This window comes from Saimiri boliviensis, chromosome 9 (genome assembly GCF_048565385.1).
Source record: "Saimiri boliviensis isolate mSaiBol1 chromosome 9, mSaiBol1.pri, whole genome shotgun sequence".
Classification (NCBI taxonomy): domain Eukaryota; kingdom Metazoa; phylum Chordata; class Mammalia; order Primates; family Cebidae; genus Saimiri; species Saimiri boliviensis.
In genome coordinates, this window is record NC_133457.1 from 94,973,338 (window position 1) to 94,989,775 (window position 16,438).

At 50.9% G+C, this 16,438-nt stretch overlaps 1 protein-coding gene across 3 annotated transcripts; it reads right to left on the reverse strand.

The window, feature by feature from the left end:
- Positions 1 to 399: 399 nt before the first annotated feature.
- Positions 400 to 12,451, reverse strand: FAM110A (family with sequence similarity 110 member A). Of its 3 annotated transcripts, none has more exons than XM_003941017.4 (2): positions 12,215 to 12,451; positions 400 to 1,966 (listed from the first exon to the last, which is right to left on the reverse strand). In XM_003941017.4, the coding sequence occupies exon 2, from the start codon at positions 1,867 to 1,869 to the stop codon at positions 982 to 984; it is 888 nt and encodes a 295-aa protein (XP_003941066.1). In that variant the 5' UTR covers positions 1,870 to 1,966; positions 12,215 to 12,451; the 3' UTR covers positions 400 to 981. The 3 variants fall into 3 exon arrangements, with proteins under 3 accessions (XP_003941066.1, XP_003941070.1, XP_074262456.1); XM_003941021.4 differs by lacking the exon at positions 12,215 to 12,451 and adding an exon at positions 4,677 to 10,056; XM_074406355.1 differs by lacking the exon at positions 12,215 to 12,451 and adding an exon at positions 3,845 to 4,637.
- Positions 12,452 to 16,438: the final 3,987 nt, after the last annotated feature.

Here is a 16,438-nt window from a genome sequence, read left to right on the forward strand (position 1 = left end):
AGTTCAGGGTTTGCCCTCTCTGAGCTTCCTGCCCCCTTGGGAACTGGGCAAAGGTGGGGGGAGGATGGAACACTAATGACTGGGGAGAGTCTATGCAACCCATCAGCCTTTCCCCTCCAGGCTCCCTTCCTGGGGCAGGGGAAAGACCCCATTCCTACTCCCAGCTCTATCCCAACTCACTGGTGTCTGGACCTATTTCTTCCTCAATGAAGCAGGCCTGCCAGCCTTCCAGGAGAGTTATGAGAACCCACCTGGAGGACATGTCTCTGGCCAGGCCGGCCACTATCGTCATGCCCCACCACCATGCCCCTGGGGTAAACAATTACTGTTTTGATGGCCCCACCCCAAGACTTCTCTCACCCCTTCTCCTGTGAACACAGAAGAGTCTGAAGGCCCAGCCCTTGAGAAACAAGCATTTGTGTTTATTAACCAAGAGGAGGTAAGTCAAAGCAGTGCAGATTCCTAACCAGCCCCCAACATCATCTACCCGCCTAGGCCCGCTGCCAAGGACTAGGAAGAGCAGTGGATAAGCCTCTCCACTGCCACGAGCCCAGGGTGAGTTCTGCTGGGTAAGGAAGAGGACGTCAGCAAAGGACAGAGGCCAAGGAAGGAAGGAAGGATACAGAGCCACTGGCGAGACAGGATGGAGGAGATCCTTTAGCCCTCACTCTCAGTGGGGAGGGCAAAGCACCCCAAATGCAGCCCCACAAGAGGAACTAAGCAGGAATACACTCATGTCAAAAACCTTGTATTGGGGTGGAAGGAGGGGTTCTCAGCTGTCCAAAGTCAAAAGCAAAACCCTCCAGGGTCAGTCCTTGCCCAAGAATGCTGGTCCAGCCTCTAAGCCTTTGCCTCCATACCAAGTTCACTCCAGGGTGGAGCCTCTGACATGCAGATCCAGAGAATGAATGCAAGGGAGGTCCAGGGGCCACTTGCCTCTGCAAGATCTATCCTGTGGCAAACTCCAGGTCCAGCGGCAGCCTAGCCTTCAGCTGCAGGGCTCTCCCGTGCCTGCCTTAACCCATACAGCCACTTGATCACACGGGCATTGCGCTCCACCACCGACACGCCGTAGGGGACGCGCTCCCGGGCCCGCTCCTCAACAGTAACAGAGCTGCGGCGGGAGCAGCCCCCTTCAGAGCTGCCCGGCCCAGCACTGGGCCCGGCCAAGGACACGATGTCCGAGCTGGCCCGTGCCAGGTGGGCCACACCCAACCCTCTTGCCTCCTCCGGGTCCAGGCCGCAGAAGTTAAAAAAGCGCTCAAGGTCAGCGGCTGCCCTAGAAAAGCGCTCGCTTAAGTCCGACTTAGAGCGTTGCAAACCCGGTGGCCGGGCTGGGCTGGAGGCGGCGGCAGGACCCGGTGACAGGCAGGGCTGGGCAGGTGAGGCAGGCAGAGGACGGACGTCCACTCGGCGGACCGCTGAGGTACTGGGTGGTGGTCGTGGGGGGGTGGCTGGGGGAGGCTGGCCGGCTCCCTCTGCCCGTCCAGGAGTGCGGCTGGCCTCAGCAGGGGACACGGGACTATCACACAAGTTGATGAGGCTGCTGAGGATGTCCAGGTCCAGCTGGGGCCGTCGACAGGGGCCAGGCAGGGCTCGGCGGCTGGGCGTGAGCACTGTTCGGCGAGTCTCAGGACTAAAGAGTGGCTGTTTGGACAGTAGGGGCTGCACAGGTTCCTGGCGGGTGTTGGCCACATGCAGGCTCTTGACATACTTGGCCTTGTCGGCCTCCAGGCGCTCCACAGCACTCGGTTTCCGGACTCCACCATCTGCCGGCCTCCGTAGCAGGTAGCCGGGAACCTTGGTCCGCAGGCGGCAAGGTAGGGCAGGGGCGGCCGGGGCTCCAGGGCTCAGCGTGTCCACAGGCATGGCTGCTGCATATCCCTAGGGCTTTGGTCTGAGGGGATTGGAGAAATGAGGAGCCAGAGATCCAGGCAGAACGGAGGCAGCTGGACGCCGGCAACTGCTGCAGTGAAGGAGAGAAAAAGAAGCTGAATGCGCTCAGACAAAGAGGCTCAGCCACGGCTGAGAGAGGGTAAGACGCCTTCTCAGTTATACGGTAGAGTCCCCGCCCCTTCTCCATAATGAGCCAATCAGCAGGCACAAGGCAACAGCTGCTGAGCCTGAGGCCCCACCCACACCCCCCTCCCTTCAGCTCCGGGGGAACCAGGCCCAGCTGAGGACGAGAGTGGGAAAAAAGGTGCTAGAGAAGACCTGGACAACCTTAGCAGAAAAGACAGCGCAAGACCACGCGCTAACAGGAGCAAGGGAGGCTCCAAGCTCTGTGCTATGCACCAGTCAACTCAACCTGTGTCCTCTCAACTGCCCTTTTTTGGGTGGAGAAACTAAAGCCCAGAGAGGTAACCAACCTGCTTAATAACCCAGCGAGTAGGTGTCTCTGCCTCTTACCACCAAGAAGGAAGGTGCTGGCACAGGCATGATAGCGTTAAATGACCAAGAAAAAAGGCTCCAGCCCCACGCCCTACCGCGACTGCCCACAGGGAGCCTGGTACCACCTCCACCCTTCACCCATCCAGGCAGGAAGCTACCCTGTGCCATCCACCCGCCTGGACATGCCAGGCCCCAGGCGAAGGGCAGAGCTTATAGGGAAGAGCAACGAAAATCTCCACCCCCGCCCCAGTGGAGTCCAGACATCCCTCAGCTTCCAATATGGAACTGGATGGCCCACGATGATCCACAAATGGCTGTCATGTGGAAACAGCCCTGAGCTATGCTGCACTGAGAGAAGCTGGGAATGTCCAAAATCACACAGCCCTGCATGGAGGCATCCAGCAGACCCCCAGTCTGCCTGTAGCCATAGAATGGGCACTCTTAGGGAGGAGGGCACACGTCTGGATGCACAAGTGTCTACATGGGCACCCAAGAATCAGGGCCTGATGCCCCAGGCATCAAGCCATCCCTGACCCTGTTTCCAAGTAAAGTCAAGCCCACAGTCATCCCACAGGCCCCTTGGAGATGGGGCAGAAGAAAACCTAGATATCAAGTCCCGAATATTCTCATCTGTAAAATGGTTGGGGGGGGGAGGGCGGCAGGTACTTAATCTAGGTGTTCCTCAAGAAGACATGTAGTCCAAACAATCTAGACCTGTGCTGTCCAGTTCAATAGCCACCAGCCGACTAGGGATAAACTAAAGACATCTAGATACACCCTGCCTGCCGCAGGCATCTGGGCCAAAGGTGGTAGGTGTATTCTAAGTGACTGGAAATCCAGAAGTACATGAAAACTCTAAATTCTTAACTGTCGGCATATTCAATAATAATGATTATTAAAGCATTGCATGTACAGCAAACAAAATATGTCTGCAAACCTATATCTGTCCCCTCCTGCTCCATCTGGCCCCCAACCACCAGCTGGAGACCTCTGCAGCAGCGTTGAATTGGGAATAGAACGTTGGGTGCTGATCCCAAGGTAGAAGAGATGGAGTGGATAGGAAAGGAAGGCTCACTCCACCAAGGCCGACCCCCAGGAGACCTCAGGTGAGGAGGGCCTGACAGGAAGGGAGCACAGTAGAGGCAGCCAGCCTCTGCCCCACTCCCAGGCTGCCACCTCCCAAACCAGTCCAACCCGTCCGCAGTGGCAATTCCCTCGCAGGCACCATCCAGAGAAAGAGGGAGGAAGGAGGTCAGACGGGAGGGGCACGTCCCCGATCGGGCCCCCAGCCCCCTGGCCCGATCTGCTGGCCCTGGGGTCCCCTCTGGAGGGACCGGGACAGATGCGAGGGCCAACCCCAAGTTTGGCACTGCGGCCCGCCGGCCTCCGGCTCACCCGCCCGCCTGCTGTGCGCCTTGCGCAAGCAGCTACGCCGCTTTACAGACTCGGTTACCTTATCCGTGAAATGGAGTTAAAAATAGACCTTCCGGAGCCTCCAGGTCACGATAAGGATGGAGAGATCAAACAGGTCGAGGGCTTTCCTCAACATCTGGCAAAAAGGCGGCACCACCAACCAGGGTCCTGGTCTTTATGAAGACTTTGACGACCCAAGTCCACAGACCACTCCCACGCAGGGGTCTCTAAGTAAGCCCCACGAGGGTGTGTCCCAGCCCGCACTGCGGACAAAGCAGGCCCAAGACACAGGATGATCAGTGAGCTGACCTCAACAGCCCCATGTCAGGAGTGGGCAAACGGAGGTGCAGTGGCTCTTGCCAGGTGAAGCCAGGGTCCCAGTCCCCAAGCGGGACTCAATGTCCCCTCTGGGGCCTCCTCTCATCGCCCAATGCCCCAGCATGGATTCAAATGCATCTCATGAATGCCCCCAACCGCCAGCCCTTCTGGTTTGCATCCCCGGGGCACACATCCCCACCTCGCCCCCTCCCCACCCACTCGCCGGCGTCAGCCTCGGGTGGCCGCGGAGCAAGGTGGGGGGAACTCAGTGCCAGGCACTGGCTTTTGCTCTCCCTCAATTCGGGCAAGCTTGAGGACTCCTGGTGGCGGAGGATGGGGCAAGGCTAGCGGGGCGCTGTGTGACCCTCGCCACTCGCCACCCATGAGTACGAGTTGGCCTGTCTCTCAAATGAGGGAGAGGGCGGCACGATCCGCACGGTCCTCTTGAAGCCTAAAGGTGGATCCTTGCCCGGTTCCCGCCGTCCCGGGGAGGGAGGGGAGGGAGGGCCGCCCACTACCCCGGCTGGGCACCCCCTACCCCGATCCGCACGTACCTGGCTGCGCCCGCTCGGCTGGCCTGCGCTCCTCCAGCCCAGCCCACCTGGGGCTCCGGCAACCTGAGTTTGCGCAACTTCCGGCGGCTGCGGGCAAGTGAACCAGCCTGCCCACGTATTACCCGAAAGGAGGAAGAAAAGCCAGGCAGGGTCCGGAACTCGAGCCCCGGCCGCTGGCAGCTGGCCTGGCCCAGGAACCGGGTCCGACCCGCTCCAGGACCACCCAGGAAAGCTGTTCCGGGAGCCGAGACCCGCCTACCGCACACCTGGCGCGCGGAGTCCCGGTGGCCCTGGCAGGCAAGTGCACCCATCTTAGAGATGGACAAACTGAGCCCCCCTCCCTGACTCAGAACGACCGCCAGGTGCTGTTCACTGTGCTAGGCACAGGAAAGTGCTTTGCTTGGTATCGGGTAACCCATTTTTATCTTCCCAACAATCACTATCAGGTGAGTTCAATTGTTACCTATGTGACTAATGGTAAACTGAGTCTGGGAGAGGCTGAGTCACTAGCCCAAAATCGCTCGGGGGAGTCCAGCCTGGGCACTTTCCCTCAGACCAAGCCTTAACGCCACCACTTCCTAGCTGTGTGTCCCTGACCAGGTTTCAGGACCTCTCTGGCGCTCCATTCTGTCATGTGAAGAGTCGGTCCCTCTGGAACAGGCTGAACCTGAAAGTGCCTTAGAAGCCTCGTGAAAGCAGTTCACATCCGTAACAACAGCCATAATAGTAGCAACAATAACTACAATTTTTGAGTGCCAGGCACCATACTCATTTAAATCCCCAGAGTCTCCTCATTTAGTCCCATGAGACTGCAGCCCTGCAGGAAGGAATTCCCAGGAGGGAGGTGAGGAGGTGACTGTCACCTCTTCCAGCCCAAGCCCTATAATTCATTTCAGGTAGGTGCATTTGATAGGCTATTTTCCACCGGAAACCTGAGACCCAGAGAAGGAGGGGTCCCCCAGGCCTCAGCCTCAGCCCTCTGCCCTGCACAGGCTGAAGAGGCTCCTGTTCCCTGTCTGTGCCTGTGGGAGCTGGGCCAGGACTAGGGTGTAGGGCATGAGGAGGCCGGCAGTGATTCGCATCAGCTTTCCTTCCCCTGGGCACTGCAGCCTCCTCCAGTCCCTGACTTCACAGGGGAGGGGGCAACAAGTCCATCATCTCCCAAATGGCCTGCAGGGCCCTGCCTAGCCCTCCACTGAGGCAGAAATGGGGGATGGGGAGGGAAAGCTCCTTCAGGCACTAATAGTAGTAACAGCAAAACAACAACAATGATTTTCATAATAATAAAAAAAAAAAAGCAAATCTCATCTGAGCACTTTCTTTGTACCAGATGCTGTTCTAAGCACTTTACAAAATCTTAACTCATTTAATCCTCACACCTACCCTGTGAGGTGGCTACCATTATTATGTTCATTTTTGGATGAGAAAACTGAGGCTCCAAGAGGTAAGAGCACTTGCTCAAAATTACACAGCTGATAAATGGTAGAGCCAGGATTGGAACCCAGGCTCATATCTGGGGAGGGGAGGTGGAAGAGACAGTGTTTTCAGTGTTGGGCTTTGGCCCCTTACCAGATGTGCCCTCCAAGAAATTCCCAAATAATCTACTGCCTCATCAGCTGGACCTCAGAGGAAGAACCCACCTTAGAAAGCACTCCCTGGTTATGGTTCTGAGTCTCGGTTTCCTCTGCTGTCAAATGGGGGCAATCATGGCAATGTTCTCCCAGCAGAAGTAAGATCTCATTACTGCCGGGTTTAAACCCTCCTGTGGCTCCCTTACAAAAAAAATCCAAGCTCCCCACTTGGCCCTCAGGCCTTCCAAGACTTAGTCCTTATCCAAATCTCCCATCTTATCTCCAGCCTCTTTCCTGCTCTGGCCACAAAGCCCTCCCTGCTATTCCTGAACACAAGGTCTTTGCTGCCTCAGGGCTTTTGCACCAGCTGTTCTCTGCCTGGAACCTCCTCCCTCACCCACTTCAGATCTAACCAAAAAGGGGGTCTCAGCTCTTTCACCCATTTTATTCCTTCCTGAGCATTCATTGCATCCTGTCATTTTAGATACTCTCTTATCTAGGATAGGAAATATAACTTGTTTGCTGTCTCTCCCACTGGACCATGAGATCCATCACACCCTTCCATATTTTCTTCCTCCAGGGACCAAACACAAGAGGAAACACCATTGGACAAGTGGCTGGACTGGACCCAGGACACCTCAAATGCCAAGGCCACTCATCGAGAGGTATACATTAAATGTATAAAGCTTTTTCTTACATCAGTAAGGAAGAAGAAAAAGAAAGAGAAAAAGAGAGGAAGAAAGAAAGGAGAGAAAGTTAAACATATCTGTCAGGAATAATAATGAAGTGACGTCGTGTCCTTCTTAGTACATGGTATTGAGAGGCTTCCTTTTTCTTTTTTTTTGAGATGAGGTCTTACTGTGTTGCTCAGGTTAGAGTGCACTCCATAGCTCACTGCAGCCTCAAACAGATGGGCTCGATCCCCCATCTCAGCCTCCTGAGTAATTGGGACTGTAGGTACATTACCATACCCACCCATAACAACAGTTTGTCTTAATCTTAGTGACCAGCCAATTCCTTGGTTAAAGCAGTATCTGCCAAATTTCTCCACTGTGCAGTTATTGTTTTTCCTTTATAATTAATAAATATTTTGTGAGAAGAAACAAGGCCAGGGTCCCTAAGCACCAAGCCTCCTCCCCAAACTCTGATGCTGTTCCTGGCCTCTCCAGACCTGTCCTACTCTTCCTCCCACTTCAGGTCACCCCCATTCAAGCTGGGCTCTGACCACTTCTACCCAAGACCTGTTCTTTCTCCAAAGCCACCATATCCAAACCTCTGCACACACTGGTTATGCTGCCTGCAGTGGCCTTTGCCAAGCATCCCCCTGGCCATATCTGTAAGGTACAGCACGGACTCCAGAACCCATTCAAATCCCTGCTCCACCATGATTAGCTGTGAGACCTTGGGTAAGATACTCAACTTCTCCATATCTCAGTTTCCCCAATTGTAATTGGGAGGACTCACAAGAGTGCCTCCCTCTCTGCATGAGGCCCATGAATGACAAATGCCACCAAAGTGTGGGCTATGATAACTATTCAACTGAACAGATCATCCAGTGCCCAGCTCCTGCGGGAGGCCTTCTTCAACCCAGAATGCTGACCCACTATTCTCAGAGGTTACAAATCTAAGAGAAGCACAGGTAATGGTTAAGAATGCAGAGTCACTTGAATAGCGATTTCTCCAAAGATACACAAATGGCCAATAAGCACAAGAAAAAATGCTCAGCACCATTAATCATTAGGGAAATGTAAATTAAAACCACAATAAGATACCACATCACACCCCTGAAGATGGCCATTACCAAAAAAAAAAAAACCAGAAAATAACAAGTGTTGGTGTGGATATTGAGAAATCAGCACTATGTGCACTGCTGATGGACACATAAAATGGTGTCGTCACCGTGAAAAGCAATAAAGTTGTTCCTCAAAAAATTAAACAGAATTGGGCTAGGCATGGTGGCTCACACCTGTAATCCCAACATTTGGGGAGGCCAAGGTGGGCAGATCATGAGGTCAGGAGTTCGAGACCAGCCTGACCAATACGGTGAAACCCCTTTTCTACTAAAAATACAAAAATTAGTCGGACATGTTGGCATGCATCCAGTAGCTCCAGCTACTGGGGAGGCTGAGGCAGGAGAATCACTTGAACCCTGTAGGCAGAGGTTGCAGTGAGCCAAGATCACACCACTGCACTCCAGCCTGGGTGACAGAGCGAGACTCCATCTCAAAAAATAATAATTAAAACAAATAATAAAAAAAAAAACAACTAAAGAGAATTACCATAGGATCACCCAGCAATTCCACTTCTGAGTGTATACCCAAAACAATTAAAAGCAGGAACTGAAACAACCATGCTCAAAGCAGCATGAATCACAACAGCCAAAAGCAATCCAAGTATCTGTCAAGGAATGAATGGATAAACACATGTAACACATACATAGGATATTAGAATAGTATTCAGCTTTAAAAAGGAAATTCTAACACATATGACAATGTGGGTGAAGCTTAAAGATATTACATTAAGTGAAATAAACCAGACACAACAAGGCAAATACTGTATGATTCCATTTATAATACCTAGAGGTACCTAAAGTAGTCAGATTTACTCAACTAGAAAGTCGAATGGTGATTTCCAGGCACTGGGGGGTGTGGCAATGGGGAACTGTTTATTGAGTATGAAGTTTCAGTTTGGGAAGATGAAAACATTCTGAAGGTGGATGGTGGTGATGGTTGTACAACAGTGTGAATGTACTTAATGCTGCTGAACTGTATTAAAAGTGTTTACAATGGTAAATTTTATTTTAGATATATTTTACTACACTCACCCCACCCCTCCCCCATCAAAAAAAAAAAAAAAGCAATGTAAAATTTAGAGCCAGACTCCCTGGGTTCAAATTCCACCTCTAGGTGATCTTAGGAAAATTATTAAACCTCTTGTGCTCAGTTTCCCCTCTGCAAGATGGAAATAAGAAGAGCAGTAACTACCTTATGTCACAGAGTTGAGGGAATTAAATTGGTTCATACTAGTAAAGTACTAAGAACACGGTAGGTGCTCAAGAGGTGTCTGTGATTTTTATTCTTTGGTGAGGGGGTGGGAGGTGTGGTTTCCAATGGTTATAATATTCATGACATTCTACACCCAATCCACCCGCTTCCTTCCACCTGCTTCTTTCTTTCCCTTCAGCGGAAGCCTGGCATAGATTTGGGGAGGCCCTTGCCTGCCCCAGAAGAGATCAGGAAGGCTCCAGGCAGTGGCAAGGGGCCAGCCAGCAGGGCAGCCCAGCTCAATTTCAGCCCAGCTGTCCAGGTCAGAGACACCCAGCTAGGCCACCTCCAGAGCCACAGCAGGCCCTGAGCTATTTCTGGAGGCCTCCCAGACGCTGGTGCCCTGGCCTGCCCAGGAGTCAGCCTTGCTCAGGGCGGCCTTGCACAAACTTTAGGAAGGGAGAAGGGAGTAGGCTGTGGAATGGGTGTGGATGTGGACATCTAGGCCCACTGACATGCTCACCTCTACCAAATCGATCTTCTAGGCATAGGTCTGCACTTGAGATTGCAAAATGGAGACAAAGGATTTTGTAGTGGGGGCAGAGTGAGAGAGACAACACGTGCAAGGTCTTGGGGAAGGGCCTGGCATGCAGGATGACAAAGATGAGGGGGAGGCAGAGCCACAGCCAAGCCCAGTTCCTATCCTAGATTGCCCTGCCTAGGCCGGAGTGCACCATCATGACTTCTTATCTCAGCCCAGAGACTGAAGAAACTCACTCAATGTCACACAGCAAGTCAAGGACACGGCAGTGGTCTCATGATTTATAAATATGTCTATATATAAATCTGCATATATATATATATATATATATATATATATATATATATATATATGACAGAGCTTTCTTCTTGTCACCCAGGCTGGAATGACATGGCATGATCTCAGCTCACGGCAACCTCTGCCTCCCGGGTTCAAGCGATTCTCCTGCCTCAGCCTCCTTCATAGCTGGGATTACAGGCTCGCGACACCACAGCTGACTAACATTTGCATTTTTTAGTAAAAATGAGATTTCACCACTTTGGCCAGGCTGGTCTTGAACTCCTGACCTCAGCTGATCCACCTGCCTCAGCCTCCAAGGTGCTGAAATTACAGGCCTGAGCCACCACACCCTGCCTTAATTTTAAAAGTTTTAAACCAGGTGATACATGCACACAACTCAAAATTCACAAACGATAAAGACAATGAAGTTTTTAAAAAAAAAAAAAAAAGGACTCCTCCCACCCTGTCCCCAGTTCTCCTCCCTGCAGGTACCACTGTGACCAGACAGTTGCTCATCCTTCCTAGGAGACTTCAGGCAGATGCAGACAAGTATGAACATATTCTGTCTCCATTTTTACACATATGGTATCATGATGCTGTGTGTACTGTTTCCATCTTGTTCTTTTTGCTCAGTAATGTATTTTGTTATTGGAGCCACATCAGTACATAAAGAAGGCTGCCATGTCCTTTTTTCCCAGCTACACAGTATAATTTCCCATCATCCCCTACTGGTGGCACTTAGCATGTGCCTCATTTCCGCCTACAAACCACATTGCAGCATCACTGCATCTACAGAATTTTGCCTAGAAGTGGGACAGCTGGGTCCGGGGGATGCATTTGTAATTGTGACAGAGATGGGAGGACAGCACTCCGTGAGGGCTGTGAGTTAACCTCCTGCCTGCACAACACACAAATGGTCCGCAAATGTTAGTTTCAGTTACGTTGATTACGGAGGTTTTGGGCATCCCTAAATTTTGCACTGGTGGTGAGGACCTCGATTGCCTCAGCCCCTGCCTTGCATCATGTTCTAGTGGAAGATGATAAATGTGCTAGTAAGTAAAACATATAGGACATAAGGTGGAGTAAATGCTACTGAGAAAAATAAAACATGCAAGAAGAAAAGCAGGGCTTATGAAGTCAATAAATAATATTCGTTGAAAGTATAAAGGAAAGTCTTGTTTTCTTTCTGAGTCCTCTGAGCTCCTGTCCCAAAAGCCAGGAGGAGGCTCCAGAGGAGACAGGATAAGTAACCCCCTTGTGAAGAGATTCAAGACTCTCAAAACGTATGATTCTGAGTGTCAAGGATTCTAAGATTGAAGCCAGAGGGACTGGGAGCCAACCACTGCTTTTTCTGACTGTGACTTCGACAAGGGGTATAACTTCTTAGAACCTCAGTTTCCCCACCTACAAAAGGAGACTGACAACGACCTAGGAGGCGGGGGATGTCCCCAGGAGACAGCGCAGGGCCTGGCCTAGGTCAGATGTTCCACCTAGGAGGATCCCAGCCCCACCCCGAATTCCAAAGTCTCTGGTGACTAGTGGCTTTGGTTTAGGGACTGGCTCTACTCCCTTCCCCAAAATGGGGCAGATTCCCAAGAGGCCAACAGCAACTCTGGGGGCCGGAGAATCTGCTGCCCCTACATCCAGCTCCGAAATGTCAGTCCGTCCAATCCCCAGCGTGGTCCTCTGAGGGGCAGCTCTGGAATTCAGAGCCCCATAGGCAGAAGGTCGCCAAAGGAGCCGAGTCCAACCCCTACCGAATTCAGAGCCCCGTAGCAGAAGGGTGTCCAACTGCGGAAAAGGAAACACAGACCCCCAAAAGGGGTATCCCGAGGATAACGCGGGGCGGGAGGACAGGTGATCCAGCCAGCGGTCCATAGGCCGTGTCCCTGCCGATAAAACGCTGGGAAAGTGACTACCGGTTGCCCGTCTGGGCCTCTCAAGGCAAATCCAAATGTGACTAGACTGGGGGCTGCGAGGTGGGGCGGAAAGACTTGAACCGGATTCTCTGCCAGAGCTCGCCGGGCCGGGACACTTGCCTCCCTGAGCCTCAGAGTCCTCATCTGTGAAATGTCACGCAAGTACGACGCGGGAAAAACGCAGACAGCAGACGCTCGGGGAACGGAGCACCCCCAGACCCGGGGTCGCACCCGGAACCCTCACCTGGAGCCCGCGCTAGGCGTGTCCCGGCTCCTTCAGCGCAGACTTTGGAGAGGCTGACAGCTCGGACCCCGGCCGGGAATGGCCGCTCCCAACGACGCCCGGGAAGCCCTAGCGCCGCGTGGGGACCCTTGGGGTCCTCTTCAAAGCTGCCCTCCTCAGCCGAGCTGAGCGAGAGGCCCTGACTGTCAAAGGACCCCACCGGAGGGGAAGTCTCTGGGGCGCCGAGGAAAGGGAAGTGAGCACGCCACCCCCCTTCACACCAGAATGGTTCGCCCCGGACTTCCTGATTGGTTCCTCGCTTCCGTTCGAACGCCGCGCCGCGGGTGTTGCCAGGCGACCTCTTAGCTTCAGCTGCCCGAAGGAGTTGCGCGACTCAGAAGCCCCGCCCCCTCCTCCCAGCTGGCCCCACCTTCTTCCCGCCGCCGTTTCAGCCTCCGCACCTGGTTCTTTCACTTCCTCCTCCCTCCCGCTTCCAGCTGGGACTTTCTCTAGGTCCCCAGCTGGAAGAGCTCCAGTTAGAGGACCCTGGCTGGTTCCTGGTCCTGTCTTTGACGCTAATTCCCTGTGTGACCCCGGGTAAGCCCCTTCCTCTCTGTGTTCTTCTAACTGCGTGAAGAGGGAGTTACTTTTAAAATGTGCACACCCAGAAGCCCGAAATTTACAAAGGAAATGACCAAACATATGAGCAAAGATTAATATTTTTCAGCCTTATTCATCGCAGCAAAATAATGGAAGCAACTTCAATGCCTGTTGAAAGAAGTTGGTTACATAAGTCCCTCTGTGGAAGAGCTAACTTAATTGAGTTTTTTCCATGCTAGGTAGCTTTACAGAACAACTCTTGTCAAGGCTCATGACATAATCCTCTAAAAGTAATTTTAATTATTAACAATTTTTTTTTAGATGGAGTCTCACTGTCACCCAGGCTGGAGTGCAGTGGCGTGATCTCAGCTCACGGCAGCCTCAACCTCCTGGGGTCAAGCAATCTTCCCACCTCAGCCTCCCAAGTAGCTGGGACTACAGGTGTGCGCCACCACACCGGGTATTTTCTGGATTTTTTGTAGAGACAGGGTTTTGCCATGTTGCCCAGACTGGTTTCAAACTCCTGAACTCAAACAATCCTCCCAACTCAGCCTCCCAAAGTACTGGGATTACAGCCGTAAACCACAGCACCTAGCCTAATTATTCCCACTTTCTGATGAAGAATATTATGCAGCCATTAAAAGTGAAGTAGCCACCGGGAGCAGTGCTCACGTCTGTAATCCCAGCACTTTGGGAGGCCAAGGTGATCAGATCACCTGAGGTCAGGAGTTCAAGACCAGCCTGGCCAACACGGCGAAACCTTATCTCAACTAAAAATACGAAAATTAGCCAGGTATAGTGGTGCATGCCTGTAATCCCAGCTACTCGGGAGGCTGAGGCAGAAAGAATCAATTGAACCTGGGATGTGGAGGATGCAGTGAGCCGAGATCACGCCACTGCACCCCAGCCTGGGCAACAGAGCAAGACATCATCTCAAAAAAATAAAAATAAAAATAAATGTGAATTAGCTAAAAGATGTTTAAAGATGGATGAAATGCTAGGTATTAAATATTTTTTTATTTGTGTTTTTTAGAGACAGAATCTAGCTCTATTGTCCCCAGTGTGGAGTGCAGTGGCACAATCACAGCCCACTGTATCCTAGGTTGAAGCAATCCTCCCACCCCACCCTCCGGAGTAACTAAGACTACAGGCCCGCATCACCATGTCAAGCAACGGGTCTCACTATGTTGCCCCCAGCCAGTCTAAAACTCCTAGCCTCAAGTGATCCTCCTGCTTTGGCCTCCTGAGTTACTGGGATTACAGGCAAAAGCTAATGCACCCCTCCCAAATTTTTAAAAAGACAGTATGCTTCAAAACACTATATACAACATAAATATGTATTAAATACATATGTATATGTGTATAATCTATAATAATAGCAGTTAAATTCTTCCTTGTGTTTTTGTGAATTTTCCAAATTTCCAACACTTGAACATATCAAAAAAGCATATTTTTAGGGGAATTAGAACGAATTAACTCTAAGGGCCTTTGAAGTGAGGAAATTTTATAGCAGTCAATCTGAATTGCTCAATTTGGAACCAGCGTCTCTGTTTTATTCCAGCTGATATCTTTCTTTTATTTTTATTTTTATTTATTTATTGCATTTTAGGTTTTGGGGTATATGTGAAGAACATGCAAGATTGTTGCATAGGTCCACACATGGCAGTGTGATTTGCTGCCTTCCTCCCCATCACCAATACCTGGCATTTCTCTCCCCAACTCCCCATCTCCCACTGTCCCTCCCCTATTTCCCCCCGACAGACCCCAGTGTGTGATGCTCTCCTCCCTGTGTCCATGTGTTACACAAACTCATCATTTTTGATGGCTGCATAATATTCCGTGTTGTATATGTGCCACATTTTCCCTGTCTTTCATTCTTTGATTTGATTGCCAATAATTGAAAACCACACCCAGCTAATTTTTTGTATTTTTAGTAGACAGAGTTTCACTGTGTTGGCCAGGCTGGTCTCGAACTCCTCACCTCAGGTGATCTGCCCACCTCAGACTCCCATAGTGCTGGAATTACAAACAAGAGTCACAGCACCTGGCCTTAAGGAGACTTCTTTAAGAAAAAATTACACATATGAAATTAATAAAGTCAATAATTGGTTAGAAAGATATAAGAAACCACAATACGGTGGCTCATGCCTGTGATCCCACCACTTTGGGAGGCCGAGGTGGAAGGATTGCTTGAACCCAAGGGCTTCAGACTAACCTGGGCAACTAAGTGAGACCCCCAGCTCCACAAAAAATTTGAAAAAGAAATTAGCTGGCCAGGCACGGTGGCTCATACCTGTTATCCTAGCACTTTGGGAGGCTGAGGCATGTGGATCAACTGAGCTCAGGAGTTTGAGACCAACCTGGACAAGGTGACAAAATCCCATCTCTACTAAAAATACAAAAAAAATTAGCTGGATGTGGGTAGTGGGTGCCTCTAATGCCAGGAGAGTCACTGGAATCTGGGAGGCAGAGGTTGCAGTGAGTCAAGATTGTGCTACTGCACTCCAGGCTGGGCAACACAGTGAGACAAAGAAAGAGAGATAGAGAGAGATAGAGACAGACAGAGAGAGAGAGAAAGAGAGAGAGAGAGAGAAGGAAGGAAAGAAGGAAGGAAGGAAGGAAAGAAAGAAAGAAAAAAAGAAAGAAGAAAGAAAAGAAAGAGAAAGAGAGAAGGGAGGAAGAAAGGGAGAGAGAGAGGGAGGGAGGAAGGAAATAAATTAGCCAGGCCATGGTGGCATGTGCCTATAGTCTTGGCTACTCAGGAGGCTGAGAAGGGAGGATTGCTTGAGACCAGTAGGTTGAGACTGCAGTGAGCCATGATCACACCACTGCATTCCAGTCCGGGTGACAGAGCAAGACCCTGTCTCAAAAAAAAAAAAAAAAAGACAAATTCCACAAACATTGCACAACCCAGAAAAATAACATTCATTTTATTAATTACCTGTTTCACAAACATCTGTAATACTTTCCATAAACTAGCTTCTAGCTCCATGTTTGCATTCAAACCTCTCCTCACATTCTTGTGGAACTGAGTGCTGCAGGACCATTCATAGATCTCCAGATATAACCTCTGATCCTGCATCTTTATGTCACAACAAGTTAAGTCAGCTCAGTATTCGAAATATGGGTATTCCTGGAAGCTGTTTCTATGCCAGGTCAGTTAGTAATCATTTTTCACAGAAGTGACTGGAAATGTAAATAGATCTCACTAAACCCAAAGTAAATATTAAGGTCCTTTTAGCAAGATGCCCAAACTGCTCGCACCAACCCCAACACCATCTGATGTGAAGGGAAGTTGGAGTGAAAGCAGATAGGGGTTTTCAGAGATCGAGGTCACGATGCCTTACTTTGGCAGATTTTACAGAAGCACATGGCCCTGCGAACACATCCCTCGGGTGCTTCCCAGACCTCAACTTCCCTGTTATTAACCGGGAATGACAACAATGGTGTTGATCAAACTCTTCTCTGAGATATGCAACTTTAATCAGGGGTTGGGAGATATTTGAGATGCCTGGATAAAGGCCCTGCTCACTGACCCTTTGAATCTTCATGTTTACCTCTGCCCCGCACACCCTAGAGCTCAAAATAAGACCAAACAAAAAACCGAGAGGCCCATTCCTAGATTGAGAAAGTGAGGCAGAGGGC